This window comes from Protobothrops mucrosquamatus, unplaced genomic scaffold (genome assembly GCF_001527695.2).
Source record: "Protobothrops mucrosquamatus isolate PMUCROS unplaced genomic scaffold, P.Mucros_1.0 scaffold1812, whole genome shotgun sequence".
NCBI classification, from domain to species: domain Eukaryota; kingdom Metazoa; phylum Chordata; class Lepidosauria; order Squamata; family Viperidae; genus Protobothrops; species Protobothrops mucrosquamatus.
The window spans coordinates 137,789-154,225 of record NW_015387948.1 but is presented as its reverse complement, the minus strand read 5'-3'; the positions used below and the strand labels follow the sequence as shown (position 1 = coordinate 154,225).

At 42.1% G+C, this 16,437-nt stretch overlaps 1 protein-coding gene across 1 annotated transcript in view; it reads right to left on the bottom strand.

Moving 5' to 3' along the window:
• The window catches only part of LOC114923074 (suppressor APC domain-containing protein 2-like), a 28,029-nt gene that overhangs the window by 3,615 nt on the left and 7,977 nt on the right, over positions 1–16,437 (bottom strand). Inside the window, exons 2-5 of the mRNA XM_029285526.1 lie at positions 10,249–10,379; positions 5,736–5,873; positions 2,780–2,881; positions 1,521–1,628 (exon numbers count right to left, since the gene is read on the bottom strand). Of these exons, the coding sequence (XP_029141359.1) occupies positions 1,521–1,628; positions 2,780–2,881; positions 5,736–5,873; positions 10,249–10,379 (479 nt within the window). The remainder of the gene's footprint in view (positions 1–1,520; positions 1,629–2,779; positions 2,882–5,735; positions 5,874–10,248; positions 10,380–16,437) is intronic.

Genomic DNA, 16,437 nt, shown 5'->3' with positions numbered 1-16,437 from the left:
GCCTAGGGGAATTTTTAGTGGGGTTTTAAGAATAATTTTAAATTGACACAGGCCACATCAAATATTTCATTTTAATTAGGTTTTAAAGTGGGTATTTTTATCTTTGTATCTGTTTTACCAGGCTGTCAGCCGCCCTGAGTCCGTAAGGAGAAGGGCGGGATAAAAATTCAAACAAATAAATAAATAAATAAAATAAATAGATAGTCCTTGACTTACAGCCATTAATTTACAGCAAATTAATTGTTAGCCATGAACCATCCATGTTCAACCGCACCCACCCACCCTCCGTGTTACTATCATGGATTCCAATAAAAAATGCAGGACAGCCCGTTGAGTGGTTCAAACTTCATCCGAGATGTCTAATTAATATTTCAAAAGCAAATCATACCACAGGAGAAAAATAGACTGTCTGAAATAAACCTATAAACGATTTTCAAGGAACACTTATGACAAAGGGAAATATTAAATTTTACCTGCTATTGCTAGATTACTTAGTATTACAGTCCATCAAAGATTTCTCAATAGGTTAAAATTTGTTTTCTCCTGACTGTTCCAGATGGTGGAGATGTACTATTTTCTCTTAGGGGGAAATAAGCCACAACCAAAAATTCAAATAATAAAAATAAAATAAAAATAAAATAATAATAAAATAAAAAATAAAATAAAATAAAATAAAATAAATAAAATAATCAAATCAAATCAAATAAAATAAAAATAAAATAAAAAATAAAATAAATAAAATAAAATAATAAAATAAATAAGATGATAAGATGATATAAAATAAAATGAAGTAAAATAAAATAATAAAATAAAAAATAAAATAATAAAATAATAAAATAAAATAAAAAATAAAAATAAATAAAATAAAATAAAATAAAATAAAATAAAATAAAATAATAAAATAATAAAATAAAATAAAATAAAATAAAATAAAATAAAATAATAAATAAAATAAGATAGGATAAGATAAGATATAAAATAAAATAAATAATAAATGCTCCATAGCAGTTCTTCTATTGTAAGATTTATTCACAGCACGCCAAAAAGTCCTTGTTCATTTAACAAAGAAGAACTATTCTAAATTCTCAAACACTAAGAAGTGAATTACAAGGTGAGTGTGTGTTCTAAAACCCACAAGCACACTTATTTGCGGGATAGTCTGGATCTCTGGATTCTACTTCTAGTAGATCAATCTGGCACATTATAAAGTCCCAAAGGTGTTTTTATCCAAAAGACAACTGGATGTCCTTGGTTTTTTTTCTTTAAAAATGTTTCATTCCTCATGCAAGAAGCTTCTTCAGTGAACTGAACTGAAGAAGCTTGTTGAATGAAAAGTAAAATATTTTTTTAAAAAAACAACCAACAGCCCAAGAAAGTCCACTTGCCTTTTGGAAAAAGCACCTTTGGGACAACCTTGATTTGCATGATTGAGAATCTCTGTATAGACACATTACAAGTGCAATTTAAATCAATTGTCCCCTTTTCCAGCCAAAGGAGATCAGCCAGGCTTTTATAGTTACCTTGGTCAACAGGTGGTTCTGTTCCTTGAGCACAATGATGGCTTGCTGGTGAAATGGATTTTCTGGAGAGGAAAAGGGAACCCTCCAACTTTTGAGTGGCACTTCGGGCTGCAAAGAAAGGGGGGGGGGTAAATCACAGTTTTAAGTGTGACTCACCACCACACTTTTATCTAGTTGTTTTGCTGGCCAAATTCTTACCACAAATAAACTCTATTCATACAAAAAGCTTGCAAAAAGTTCTAAGAACATGGTACAATTAAAGAGTCACTGGGAGCCATCCAGAGATGGCTGAAAGATGGGCAGCTGGGAACGTTGCCTGAGTCATAAATGTGAGGACCAGTCATAAAGTTACTTATTCGGCGCCGTCATTACTTCAAATGGTCACTACACAAGGTGGCTGGTAAGTGAGGTCTATTTGTATCAGTTACCCGGCATATACTGTAGGTCTGTCTTGAATACCACAATTCTGAACCCTATGATGAATGGTTGTGTAAATTAGTCTAAGAAAGAAAAGGACTCGGTGTGACATAATATTAGTCTATCAATATCTCAGGGGGTGCCACAAAGAAGAGGGAGTCAAGCTATTCTCCAAAGCGCCTGAAGGCAGGACAAGAAGCAACAGATGGAAACTAACCAAAGAGAGAAGCAACCTAGAACTGAGGAGAAACTTCCTGACAGTTAGAACAATTAACCAGTGGAACAACCTGCCTCCAGAAGCGGTGAATGCTCCAACACTGGAGGTTTTTAAGAAGAGACTGGACAGCCATTTGTTTGAAATGGGTATAGGGTTTCCTGTCTGAGCAGGGGGTTGGACTAGAAGACCTCAAAGGTCCTGCCAAATCTGTTACAGGTAGTTCTCAACTTACGACTGCAATTGAGCCCCAAATTTATGTTGCTAAGTGAGACATTTGTTAAATGACTTTTGCCCCATTTTACGACCTTCCTCGCCACAGTTGTTAAGTGAATCACTGCAGTACTTAAGTGAATCTGGTTCCCCCATTGAGTTTGCTTATCTGATGGTCACAAAAAGTAATCACATGACTCCGGGACTCTGCAACCGTCCTAAAGATGAACCAGTCACCAAGCATCCGAATGTTGATCACGTGACCCAGGGGATGCTGCTATGGTTGTAAGTAAGGAAAAACAGTCATAAGTCACTTTTTTCACTGCCGTTTGAACTTTGAACGGTCAGTAAACAAAATGACCGTAAGTTGAGGACTCTCTGTATTCTGTGATCCCACCCTTTCAGTCCTACTGACCTTTCCAGAAGAAGTGAGTAAACTTTTCAAGCACAGGTTGATTTCCTGGATCTTGGCCAGCAGCAGGCAGCTCTGCTTAGAGTAAGAATCTCGGCTGTCATTCTGCAGTGGTGCAAAACAAGACAACAAATCTCAAAGCTGAAAATCCAACGTCTATCCCAGTGATGGTGAACCTTTTAGAGACCGAGTGCCCAAAAACTGCCCCTGCCCCCGCTCCACCCTCTACCCCACCCCTGCTCCATCCCCACCCCACCTGCCCGCAGGGCCACTCACCACCTCCAGGGCCCGCCGCAGATCATCTAGGCCAGTGGTTCTCAACCTTTTTAATGCCGCGACCCCCAACCGGTCGTAAGTCGAGGACTAAACTGGTCGTAAGTCGAGGACTAAACCGGTCGTAAGTCAAGGACTACCCAACTGGTCGTAAGTCGAGGACTTTCCCTGCCCGGGAGCGCCGCGCATGCATGGTTCCGCCCCCTGCGCCGGCCGAGGCGTAGCTGTCAAGCGGCAGAGACGGAACAGGCCGACCACCAGCTGGCCCGCCGGAAAAGGGGAAAAAAATGGCGGACAGCCTTGCTTGGCAACCCCCGTGAAATGGTCGATTGACCCCAAATGGGGTCGCAACCCATAGGTTGAGAACTGCTGATCTAGGCAGCCGAGCAGCGCCATGGCGGCCATGCCCTCTGCCCCCGCCCCGCAGCATCAACTGTGCACGATGGGGCGTGAGGGCAGAGTCTTATCTACGCTGCCTGGCTGCCATGTCTTTGGCTGCACTGCTCTGTGTGGGCCACACTCGGGGGCAACTCTCCTCCAGGGGGGCTGCTGGTGAGGAGGGGGTCACGGGGGAAGCAAGGCTGGGGCAACGGCATGTGTGCCCACAGAGAGGTTCTCTGAGTGCCGCCTCTGGCACGCGTGCCATAGGTTCGCCACCACTGTCCTATCCCAAATGTTCCAGTTCAAGAAATAAGAAAAAAAGAGAGAATTTCTTACATTTAAGACATCCACCACTTCAGGTGGGTCCTTGACTTATGGCCACAATTGAGCCAAAAATTTCTGTGGTTAAGTGAGACGTTTGTTAAGTGAGTTTTGTCCCGTTTTACAACCCTTTCTTGCCACAGTTGTTAAGTGAATCACCGCCGTGGATAAGTTAGTAACCTGGTTGTTAACTGAATCTGGCTTCCCCATTGATTTTGCTTGTCAAAAGGGGATCGTATGCAACGGTCGTAACTATGAACTAGCGGCCAAGCATCTGAATTTTGATCACGTGATCAAGGGGATGTCACAACGGTCGTAAGTGTGAAAAATGGTCATAGGTCACTTTTTTCAGTGACGTAACTTTGAAGGGTCACTAAATGAACTGTTGCAACTCGAGGACTACCTGTACTCTCTCCATGAAAGTCTGAAGACTTAGTTACATATACTTACTTATAATTTAATTGCATATTCCCTTCCTGTTTTAATTTCTGATTCCACTTTGGCACAGTTGCTTTCTTTCCACGGAGTAATAAGCGACTGTAAGATTAGGTATTCAATAAAGGACTGCAGCATAATTTAGTATAATTGTTTGCTTCAGGCAAATTTCATTAATGGTTTTCTGCTTTTCTTAAAATTACAAATATAGAGTAGAATTGTGAATACACAATTCACAATTGTGATTTAGTTACTGCAGCCCTTCCCAACCTGGTCTGTTTTATTTATTTGAATTTATTAGCCACACAAGCTTGTCCAGATGTCTTAAAACATTTCATTTATTCATTCATATATTCATTTTATTCAACAATATTCATAGATTGCCCCAAAATGAATAACTCCTACACAGTGCAAATTTAGAAAGCAAGTGAAAAAATAATTATTTAAACAAGCTTTCCGGGACTGAATATGGAGGATATATACTATATATGTAGAATATGCATATGGATGAAGAATATATGTACTGTAGGTAGAATTCAGGTAGTGTTAGCAACTTTGCTGTTAACTGTGATTTTATTAAAAAGTCAATTTAGTAACATTAGATGTATTTAGAGGCATTTTTTTCACTATAATTGTTTTTCTAAGCTGATTAGATTTATTCTTAATTGAAATACGTAGGACTAAAGACATTTGCCAGTAAATAAATGAATAAACTTGAAGGGAATAGAGGAACACAACAAATGGTGATGGATCATGCCTAGGACTATTCAGGAGTGAGGCCTTTGAACTATGGTGCTGGAGAAGACTCCTGCGAGTCCCCTGGACTGCAAGGCGATCAAACCAGTCAGTCTTAGATGAGATCAACCCCGACTGCTCTTTAGAAGGCCAGATCCTGAAGTTGAAACTCAAATACTTTGGCCACCTAATGAGAAGGAAGGACTCGCTGGAGAAGGGCGTAATGCTGGGAAAGATTGAGGGCAATAGAAGAAGGGGACGACAGAGAATGAGGTGGCTGGATGGAGTCCCTGAAGCAGTAGGCGTGAGCTTAAATGGACTCCAGAAGATGGTAGAGGACAGGAAGACCTGGAGGAACGTTGTCCATGGGGTCGCGATGGGTCGGGCACGACTTCGCAACTAACAACAACATGGAGCTCTTATGAAGTCATTTTGAATATTATTGTGGCTGTTTTGTTTGAGGGGTATATTTTTAACTTCTGTCAAATGATATGTTTGAAATGTAGGGAGTCCTCGACTTATGATCATCATGGAACATGCCTATCATGGTCATTAGTCATGATGATCGTAAAACAGGTCAGTCGCATGACTGACTGGATTTTATGACCTTTTTTAATGGCAGTCATTAAGTGAATCATCACGGCTGTTAAGCGAATGCTACAGTCATTACATGAACTAATAATTCAATATGGGTGCGGTTTTGCTGAAAAAGCAGAAGTAAGTGCTGAGTTTTGGCAAAACCCTGGTAAAACACAGTCTCGTGACTTCAGGACACTCAAATGGCCATAAATGATGGATAAAAAGGCTGACTTACCGCCTGGGCTCCCATGTGCTTCTGGCGTTTTTGAGCTTCCAGCAGGTGGCACTGTAACCAGTCGCGTACCTGGTTAACCATTTCCAAGCCTTGCAGCAAGGCATCGCGCTCTCTTTCCAGCTGCTGCATCTGCTTGAGCTGCAGAGGGAGGGAGGGAAGGAAAGAGAGTGAGAACGAGGGAGGGAGGGAGGAAGGAAGGAAGGGAAGGAAGGGAAGGAGCGAGAAGGAGAGGGAGAGAGGGAGGAAGAAGGAAGGGAGAAAGGGGGGAAGGAGGGAGGGAGGAAGAAAGGAAAAGAGAGAGGGAGGGAGAGATAAAGAAAGAAAGAAAGAAAGAAAGAAAGAAAGAAAAAAAGAAAGAAAGAAAGAAAGAAAGGAAAGAAGGAAGGAAGGAAAGAAGGAAGGAAGGAAGGAAGGAAGGAAGGAAGGAAGGAAGGAAGGAAGGAAGGAAGGGAAAGAGCGAAAAGGAGGGAGGGAGAGAGAGGAAGAAGGAAGGGGGGAAGGAGGGAGGGAGGAAGGAAGGAAAAGAGAGTGAGGGAGGGAGGGAGAAAGAAAGAAAGAAAGGAAAGAAGGAAGAAAGGAAAGAAGGAAGGAAGGAAGGAAGGAAGGGAAAGAGTGAAAAGGAGGGAGGGAGAGAGAGAGGAAGAAGGAAGGGGGGAAGGAAGGAGGGAGGAAGGAAGGAAAAGAAAGAGAAAGGAAGGGAGGGAGAAAGAAAGAAAGAAAGAAAGAAAGAAAGAGGAAGGAAGGAAGGAAGGAAGGAAGGAAGGAAGGAAGGAAGGAAGGAAGGAAGGAAGGAAGGAAGGAAGGAAGGAAGGAAGGAAAAGAAAGAGAAACTGTAATTAGTGCAGCTTGCTGCTTCTTTGACTCCCAGGAAAATTTCTTTACAATGACCGGAGAACTTTTAACTAGACATGAGATACCCTGAAAAGAGATCTACAGTATTAAGTCATCCCTCCCCAAGATCCATAATTTAGGAGCAGAAGGGTTTGCATTCAGAAGAATTAATGCTCAGCCCTCTGTCTGAATAAACAGGCTTGGAAATGTCCTTGGAAGTCTTCTAGTCCACCCACCAACTCAAGCAGGAGATCCTATACCAATGCTATACCAATGCCGTTCAATCTCTTCTTGAAAACCTCCAGAGTTGGAGCACCCACAACAACTGGAGGCAAGCCATTTCACTGATAAATTGTCCTCACTGGCAGGAAATTTCTCCTTAATTCTAGGTCAGATCTGTCTTTGATAAGCTTCCATCTGTTATAGAAGAGACTCAATCTCATAACTTCTACCAATTACAACAAAAAGCTTGTTTCTCTTGTTCATACCCAGAAGCAGATTCGCAGCATTTTGGCTCTTTGGAAGAAGCGCAGTTGGTTGAACTGCTCATTTGAACCTCTGGTATTTTTATTTTAAAATAAAATTCTACAGCATGGTAAAAACTGCACGTGGAGTTCTATCAAAATCAGTTTTTAGGGTGGCTTGCCATGGCATCAACATCCACACCCAGTTACAATAGATAGCAGAGTATTATAAATATGAAACTAAACAATTGCTGGCAATGAAAGCAGTATTGAAATAATAATTAAACATACATCGGCATGGAGAGAGGGAGAGGGAGAGGGAGAGGGAGAGGGAGAGAGAGAGAGAGAGAGAGAGAGAGAGAGAGAGAGAGAGAGAGAGAGAGAGAGAGAGAGAGAGAGAGAGAGAGTCCAGAAGACTGGGGAAATATAACTCTTGATGAAGCTTCCAAATAAGACCTTGGTATTTCTTAAGCATAAGCACAATATAAATTAAGATGCTTCCAGCACCTAAGGACTTCTATGGGGCAAAAGCAATTCCCTCTTTTGCAGGATTTTATATGCAGTGCCCCTTTCATTGCAGAACTTCAGAGCAAATAAATACTGTTTAAGGTGCATGCAGGCTGGTGGCGGGAAGTTGCATGCATGGATCCCTGGTCCTCACAAAGACTTACCCAGAGAAAGAATCTCAAAGCGTGCAGATTGCTGAGGGCCGTTCCCAGTGGGATGATGAGGATGGTGTAGCCTCCTTGAACTGCCATGGTGGCCCTGCGGTGGCAGGCAGCAGAAGCCCTGGGGACCCTGCTTTGCTCTCCCTCACCAAATGTGGACTTCAAGCTAGACCTCGGAAGGAACTTCCTGACAGGGCCAGCCCTCAGCCAAAGCAACAGGTTGACCTATGAAGCGGTGAGCTTCCCTTTGCTGAAGGTCTTTCAACAGGCTGGTAGGTCACTTCTCATGGACACTCTTACTAGATCCTCTGCCGAGCTGGAGCTTTGGAGCTAAACAATTTCTGAGGTCCCTCCCAATTCTAGGATTCTATAAGACACTTCTCTGATCTGCTTAGGCTTCCAGACAACCAAGCTGCAACAATACACTATTTATGGGTGTAAAACCCACATGGACAGCTACTCCTGCAAATCCATTTTTGTTTCTCCTGCAACCCACCCATCAGATCTCTTTGGACCGCTCTACCATCTCCCTTCTCCTTCTTAAATCCTGCTAGCCCTCCTTCCTGTCCACTTCTGAAACATCCCCCTCCCAGCCTCCCCTCAACTCTCTCCCTTCTACCCCCTTTCCCCTTCCATCTGTCTATCCCTTTCCTTCTTTAGTAGCTCCCCGGCCCCAACTCCTGCTGCCTCTTCATCTGTAGCCACACCTTCACGCCCGTCTCTTGATGGCTTTCTCTCTAGCTTTCGGCCCTCTGCTCTGTTTTTCCCACTTGCTCCCCCATCTGTGGTCTTCTTCTCCATCGCTTTGTGTTGCCTGTTCTTTCTTTTTTTTCTCTCCATAGCCCTCTGCTTTATTCTGTGTTTTTTTTCCCCTCCCTATGACCCTTCCCCTGCCCCGGTGGAGGGTATATACTCGGTGTCTGGAAAATTCGGGTTTGCCCTACTCCGCTGGACTCAGCAGTTCTCAAAGCATGCCGGCTTAGATTTTGAGCTTCAGTTGCGCTGGATAATAGGACTCCTAAGCCCAGTCTTTTCAGCTGCCCACGTGAGCTCGGAAATGGAAGAGGTGAGCAGCAGGGTGAGGATTAACTTCTTTGACTGTCTAAAAACTTTGCCACCAGACTTCTGATACTGAATCAGCAAGCTCTGATGGTAGGATTTGTTCATTGTTTTTTCATCCCGTAATTTTTCCAGACCCAAGTGGGATAGGGGAAAATGGCTCGCAGGAACAGGATGGAAAAAGTTAGGCCAAAGAGGCCGTACAAGAAAACGTGAGAAAAGTGCATTTAAAATTAGCCAGGTTGCATAATTCTTTCCTTTCCTTGTCCTTGTAGCTCGTTTAAGTTAAGGTCGTCCTCCTTGAGCCCCAAATTTATGTTGCTAAATGAAACATTTATTAAAAAATGGGGAGTTTGCCTCATTTTACCGCCGTTGATAAATGAATCAGTGTAGTTATTAAATTAGTCAAATTGTTGTTAAGAGAATCTGGTTTCCCCACTGACTTTGCTTGTCAGAAGACCACAGACGGGGATCACGTGATCCCAGGACACTGCAACCGTCATAAATATGAGTCAATTGCCAAAGCGTCTGAATTTGGATCTTATGACCATGAGGATGCTAGAACCGTCGTAAGTGTGAAAACTGCCCCTAAGTCACTTTTTTCAGTGCCGTTTTGCAACTTCGTACGGTCACCAAATAATAATAATAATAATAATAATAATAATAATAATAATAATAATAATAATAATAATAATAATAATAATAATAATAATAATAATAATAATAATAATAATAATAATAATAAAGTTGGAAAGGACCTTGGAGGTCATCTAGTCCAACCCCCTGCTCAGGCAGGAAACCCTATACCATTTTGGACAAATGGCTGTCCAGTCTTTTCTTAAAAACTTCCAGTGTTGGAGCATTCACCGCTTCTGGAGGCAGATTATCCTGTGGCAAGTTGTCCTAGACCCCCTTGGGATTACATGCTTACGTGGTTAAAAAAACTGGAAAAGCATTAAAACAGCTTAAGCAAGAAACAAGATCAACCATTCCTGAAGATTCTGTTGTTGCCTTGCAATGGTGGAATGTTAGATCAGCTACAAACATTAGCCTGTTTCTCAATTTTATTCTCTAGAGTTTAATCACATACCGAAAGAATCTGGTTTTGATAGCAGAGGTTAATCCTGGAATGTTTGTATTAAGAAAGGGCTTAGTTTGCATTGCTAAGAATCACTGCAGAGAATTATTACATATGCAACTTTTTTCACACTGCAGTTATAAGCATGAGTTAATTGTTGTTAAGTCGAGGACTACCTGTATTAACTCAGAAACCTTTTAGAGAGCAGAGCAGGGGTGTGTGAGTGTGTATGATTTTGTTTTGCCGTGCATGAAACTGATGTGGATTTCTTAAGATTTGAATAAATGGAAGGGGGAAAGTGGAATGGGGAACGGGGAGAGGGGAGAGGAATGGTGAAGCAAAGTGAAGGAAGGGAAGGAAAGGAGACTAATCTTTTAGTTAGCTCTATGGAATCATTCTCTGGATCCCCTTACCATTTCATATTCCACATCACCGGAAATAGTATGTCTACGCGGTTCCTTTGGAATCATCCTGCACCTCCCACTTTGGGACAAGAAGCTGTTTGTGCTCCTGGATCGAGTGACTCCTTTCCCATCAGATTCTCCTAGAGAAAAAAAAGAGAAGGTTGCTAGGGATGTTGTTGTTGTTGTTGTTTAGATTCCCCTCCCCCTTTAACTATGAACTATTTGGTTCTGTTTCTGCCAGATGATTTTACAAAAATGAAGGTGCTTGTACAGGTTTGAGGACCTCAAAAATACAGATTCTAAGAAGCCATGGACTTATTCTAAATCAAACTTCTTAATTTGTTCTTTTTGTTGTTGTTCTTGTTGACCTGACACAATATCTGATACATTTCATTTAATAAAACTAACACAGGGACTGTTTCCTTCCTGAAAGCTGCAACCTCCAATAACGGTCATTTCAGGAGATTCTAGGAGGCATCTTGAGATGTTGGATTTGGACCAAGCCAGCCTTTTTCATCTCTCCTGATAGGAAACCAAAATCTTGAGTGGATCTCAGCTGAGTGGATCCCCTCATTTTTCATCCTGCCCAAACACCCTGACCGTGTTTGAAAATAAGACCCAACTGGAAAATAAGCCCTAGCATGATTTTTCAGGATGCTCGTAATATAAGTTCCACCTCAAAAATAAGCCCTGGTTAAAATCGTCACCCAGATGGATGCATTTAGTACCGTATTTCCCTGAAAATAAGACCTAACTGGACAATAAGCCCTAATGCGTCTTTTGGAGCAAAAATTAATATAAGACATGGTCTTATTTTCGGGGAAACAAGGTAAGTGGAATTTCCAGGCACAATCATCTTACTTTTTTCCTCAATAACCAGTTGAGGAAACCTAGTGAGATGAATCAGCCCCATCACCTAGAGAAGGGGTAGTCAACCTTGGCTCTTTTATGACTCGTGGACTTCAATTCCCAGAATAAAACTGGGAGTTGAAGTCCACGAGTCATAAAAGAGCCAAGGTTGACTACCCCTGAGTCCTAGAGTTTCTCTACTGTACCTATATATTGAGTGTCTATGGAGATTCTCAACTATCTACGTAATGGTTGTTCCAAAGGTGGGTTGTTGTTTTTTTCCAAAAGGCAACTGGACTTTCTTTTCCATGTCAATCCTTTTTATTAATTTGTAATATAAAATACAAAAATACAAGAGCGAATAATAGGAAAAATAGGAGAGGGAAAAGTGTAGAAAAGTGTAGAGAAGAAGGGAAAAAGAAAGAAAACGCATTGACTTGCGACTCTCTTTGGTGCATAGACTAGGACAGGGGTAGGCAATCTTGGCTCTTTTATGACTCGTGGACTTCAACTCCCAGAATTCCTGAGCCAGCATGGCTCAGCTTGGAAACCTCTCCCTTTCCCCTCAGCATGGCTGGCTCAGGAATTCTGGGAGTTGAAGTCCACGAGTCATGAAAGAGTCAAGGTTGCCTACCCCTAGACTAGGAGGTAACATTGAACCTCAACTTTCTACTTTTACATAATAGTAACCTGGTCCTTCAAGTCTTCCAATGGTATCCCCACCCCTACTTGATACTGGTCATCCTCTTCTCTTTCCCTCCACCATTCCCATCATTAGAGACTTCTCTAGAGAGCTAGGCCTTCATAAAGTATTCTAAGTGGGATAATTTGAGCTTGATCATTTATAATTTGATAATTTGAGCTTGGTCATTTGTGCTTCTAGTGAGAACTGTGGCTTGTTTAGTTTGATGATCCATTTGTTTTGTTTTCTCAGAAGTCTTCTCCAACATCAAGGTGTTGATACTCTTTCTACTGTGCTTCTTTGAAAACCAAATTCTGGATTCCAGGGCAAACAATTGCTTGCATAATTCTGATCATTGTTAAGTATAGACACATCCTGGCATCTTGAGTGTCTGTCTGTCAACTCCATTAGGTAGACCAAATCAAGAAATTAACTCTACAGGAAAACTAAAAATACTTTAATTGAGACAGGCTATGATAATAGAATCTTGCAAGTTTGATTGTGCTATATTATTTCCTCCATCTTATAATTCACTGAATTAGGGACTTGGGTTTGGCTAGCCTAAAGAAAAGGATAGGATAGGGACTGGGAGGGACTGGTTTGGACAAAACTCAGCAGCACTTTTTCGTGCGGCTGCTGATAAAAACATGATCGTCAACATGATCGCCAACGTCCAATAACGGATATGGCACAAGAAGAAGAAGAAGAAAGAAAAGAAGAAATAGGAGTGACATGATAGTAGTATTCCAGTATTTGAGGGGCTGTCACAAAGAGGAGGGAGTCAAATTATTCTCCAAAGCACCAGAGGGCAAGACAAGAAACAATGGTTGGAAACTGATCAAAGAGAGAAGCAACCTGGAATTAAGGAGAAATTTCCTAACAGTGAGGAGAATTAACCAGTGGAACAGCTTTGCCTTCAGAAATCATGGACACTCCATCACTGAGATTTTTAAGAAGAGACTAGACAGTCACTTGTCTGAAATGGTATAGGTTCTCCTGCTTGAGCAGGGGGCTGGACTAGAAGACCTCCAAGGTCCCTTCCAGCTCTATTCTATTCTTTTTCAAAGAAAAACCAAGACAGTCCAGATGCTTTTTTGAAAAGCATCTTTGGGACTTCATGTAGGTTCTAAATAATAAAGGATCTCCAGCCACAGAGCTTGTAGAGCTGTTTCTACCAAGTCACCATGCACAATTTATGATGCAGCAACCTCAAGGCAACCTAATTACAACCCTGCCAGTTACCACCTGTTTTTGCTAGCCAGTATTTTGCAACAAAGGGTGCTGAAGACTTCTGCCAGATCACAGTTTGTCCTGAATCAACTGCAATTGGCTTCTGTGGCCCTAACGTAGGCACCACTGAGTCTAGGAAGCTGATCTGATCCAATACAGATAGTCCTCGAGTTACGACCATAACGAAAGCTGCCCTTCATGGTCGTAACTTGTGATTGTCTTAAATCAGGTCACCCAGGTAACTGAGCCAATTTTACAATCTTTTTTTGTAGAAATCATAAAACGACCATCATGGTCATTGAACACGACAAAAAATTCCTGTTTTCAGCAAAACCTTTATAAAACCCAGTCCATATAACTGTGGGACACAGCAAATGGCCATAAATGCGGCCTGGTTGCAAAGTGCCCTCATGTGATTGGGAGAGGGATCCAGCTGTCAGAACTTCGAACTTCGAATCTGGATCACAAACACTCCCAGGGGCAGTCTGTCATCATTTCAAACGGTCGCTAAGCAGCCTGTCGTACGTCAAGGACTACCTGCAAAGGCGGTTTCACGCACAGCCTTGTCCCCTGCACCAGGAAACATGGAAGAAACGGGCCAAATCCAAGTTGGTCAGGTACTTCTGGAGCAAAAGCCCATGAAATTCATGGCCACAGCTGCGTTTGAATCATTTGGCCAGGCATACATGAGGTCTCCTGTGCATGGGACGAGTGGTGGCCAGCCATCAGTCACGGATCGTGGGGCAGCTGCTCAACGAAGCGGCTCTGGGTCAGCTCGACAGATGGAAGGACGTCTGAGGCTCAGTGCCAAATGCTTGAAGCCGCAGCCACCATCTCCCCACTGCATAGACCGCAGCTGAGAGATCAGCTGTCAGTCGGAAGGCCTACCGAAGCCATTCACCGCCAACGGATATTCTCTGTGATTCTCCCTCATGCTAACAGGCCTCTTAATTTCCTCACCCAATCAGAAGTGTGCTCTGTTTTTTTGCTTCCCGCTCTTGACTTAATTCATTCTGGCAGGCATTTGGGCAAATCTTCTCGGATCAAAGTCATGCGAAGAAACAGGCTCCCCTCCTCCACCAATTCAATTAAGGGAAACTGACAGTCGGCAAAACAAACACACATCGGGCTTCTGGCTGGAAAAGCTGGGGCAATGGGACTGCTAGGAGGAAATTACATGGTAACCCTCGACTTACAACGGTTGGTTTAGTGACTGTTCAAAGTTACAACGGCACTGAAAAAAGTGACTTGGGTCTGTTTTTCCCATTTAAGACCACTGCAGCATCCCCAGGGTCACATGATCAAAATTCGGATGCTTGGCAACTGGTTCATATTTATGACGGTTGTCTTGTCCTGGGGGTCATGTGAACAGCTTTTGCAACCCTCCGACAAGCAAAGTCAAGGGGGAAGCCAAGTTCACTTAACAACCGTATTACTAATTTAACAACTGCAGTGATTCACTTAACAACTGTGGCTGGAAAGGTTGTAAAATGGGACAAAGCTGACTTAGCAAAGATCTCACTTAAGAAATATAAATTTGGGGCTCAGTTGTGGTCGTTAAGTCGAGGACTACCTACAAGAGTAGCCAATCAGATGCTCCAGCGGGCAAGACAGGAAGTTCTGCTTAAGCATAGCCCAGTTTCAAAATGGTGATAACTTCGATCAGGTGAAAACATGGCTCTAATGGGCAATGAGTTGGTCTTCAAATACCTCAAAAGGTACTGTGACCCACTATCTTAATGGGATGGGAGAGTGACCATTTGAAACAATAATGGACACCTCCCCCCCCCGGAAAAAAGGTACTTATGACTGGATTTGAAATGTTGAGGGCTGACCCCGCCCCCCCGGTCATGTGACTGCATTTTGGGTGCTCAGCAACCAGCCCATATTTACAGCCAATTTGCAGCATCCCATAGTCACATAAGCGCATTCTACTAAAAGTACCTCCGGTGAACAATGCTTAAAAAGCACTGCATTCATTTAAAGGATAAATGATGGACATAAATCGAGGATTACCTGAGTGAGTATGCAGGCCTATCTTAATACAGGTTGTCCTTGACATTTGTTTAGTGACCGTTCAAAGTCACAACGGCACTGAAAAAAGTGTCTTATGACCGGTTTTCACGCTCGCGACCGTTGCAGCGTCTTCTTGCTCACATGCTCAAAATTCAGACGCTTGGCAACTGACTCATATTTATGACGGTTGCAGTCTCCCGGGGTCATGTGATCCCCTTTTGCGACCTTCTGACAAGCAAAGTCAATGTGAGAAGCCAGATTCATTTAACAACCATGTTACTAATTTAACAACAGCAGAGATTCACTTAACAATTGTGGCAAGAAAGGTCATAAAATGAAAAAAAAACTCACTTACCAACTGTCTTGCTTAGCAACAGAAATTTTGGGCTCCATTGTGGTTGTAAGTCAAGGATTATCTCTATGTGCTATAGAGTCACAGTCATAAGTCGAGGAGTACCTAATACTAACTTTGTCCATTTCTCTGTCCACTTTAATAGTCCTTCCTGAATCTAGTGAACCCCAGAAAGGTTGGGGTGACAACTCACAATCCACCCAAAATATCATGGTAAACTCTTCTCATGATCCACAACCGAATGCCTTCCAGATGCTCAAAAGTACAGGCCCCATTATCCCCAACCAAATAACTGGCATAGATCAAACTCCTCAGGCTTTTGAAAGTTAGACCAGGGATCACATTCCAAAAAGTGAGTGAGCAAGAACAAAGCTGGCATTAGGTTTAATTAAAATTAAAATTCTAATCAGTTCAAAATAGGATGGTTCCCTCTGCATTCAGTGATTTATCTCCTCTCATCTTAAAAGAATAAATCAACAAATAGGCTGATTTAACTGTGCCTTTCAATTATGAGAGTATTGCCCATAACACAAGGAAAAGATTTAGATACAGCTCCTAAACCAGAAATGAGAAGTCCAAAAGAGTGGCATTGGAGCGCAGCTTCAAAACAATAATATTTATCAGACAGAAAAATTATACTTCTGAGAAACTGTATAGGCCAATCTCTCATATCACGAGCTACTTTCAACCTTCCCCCGCCTATTGCTGATGTTGTCTCCATCCCGCTTGGCTAACGACTGGCTGGAAAGATAGGAATGATACTTTAACCAATTGGAGAAATTAATATGTTTTTTTTTAAAAAAAACTGCTTGCAAAAAAAACCTCAGGCACACATCGTTCTGATTAGAATCTCATTGACGGTTTTATGCTGCCTGTTTCTTTTCTGTGCTCTTTTATTTTCTTTTATTTTCTTTCTGTTTCCTCTGTAGCTATATTGCTTGCAAATGATTTTGGGAAGACAATGAAGAGGTGATATATGAACACAACTAATAAAGAGGAAAGAAAGAGAGAGAGACAGAAAAAGAAAGAAAGAAAGAAAGAAAGAAAGAAAGAAAGAAAGAAAGAAAGA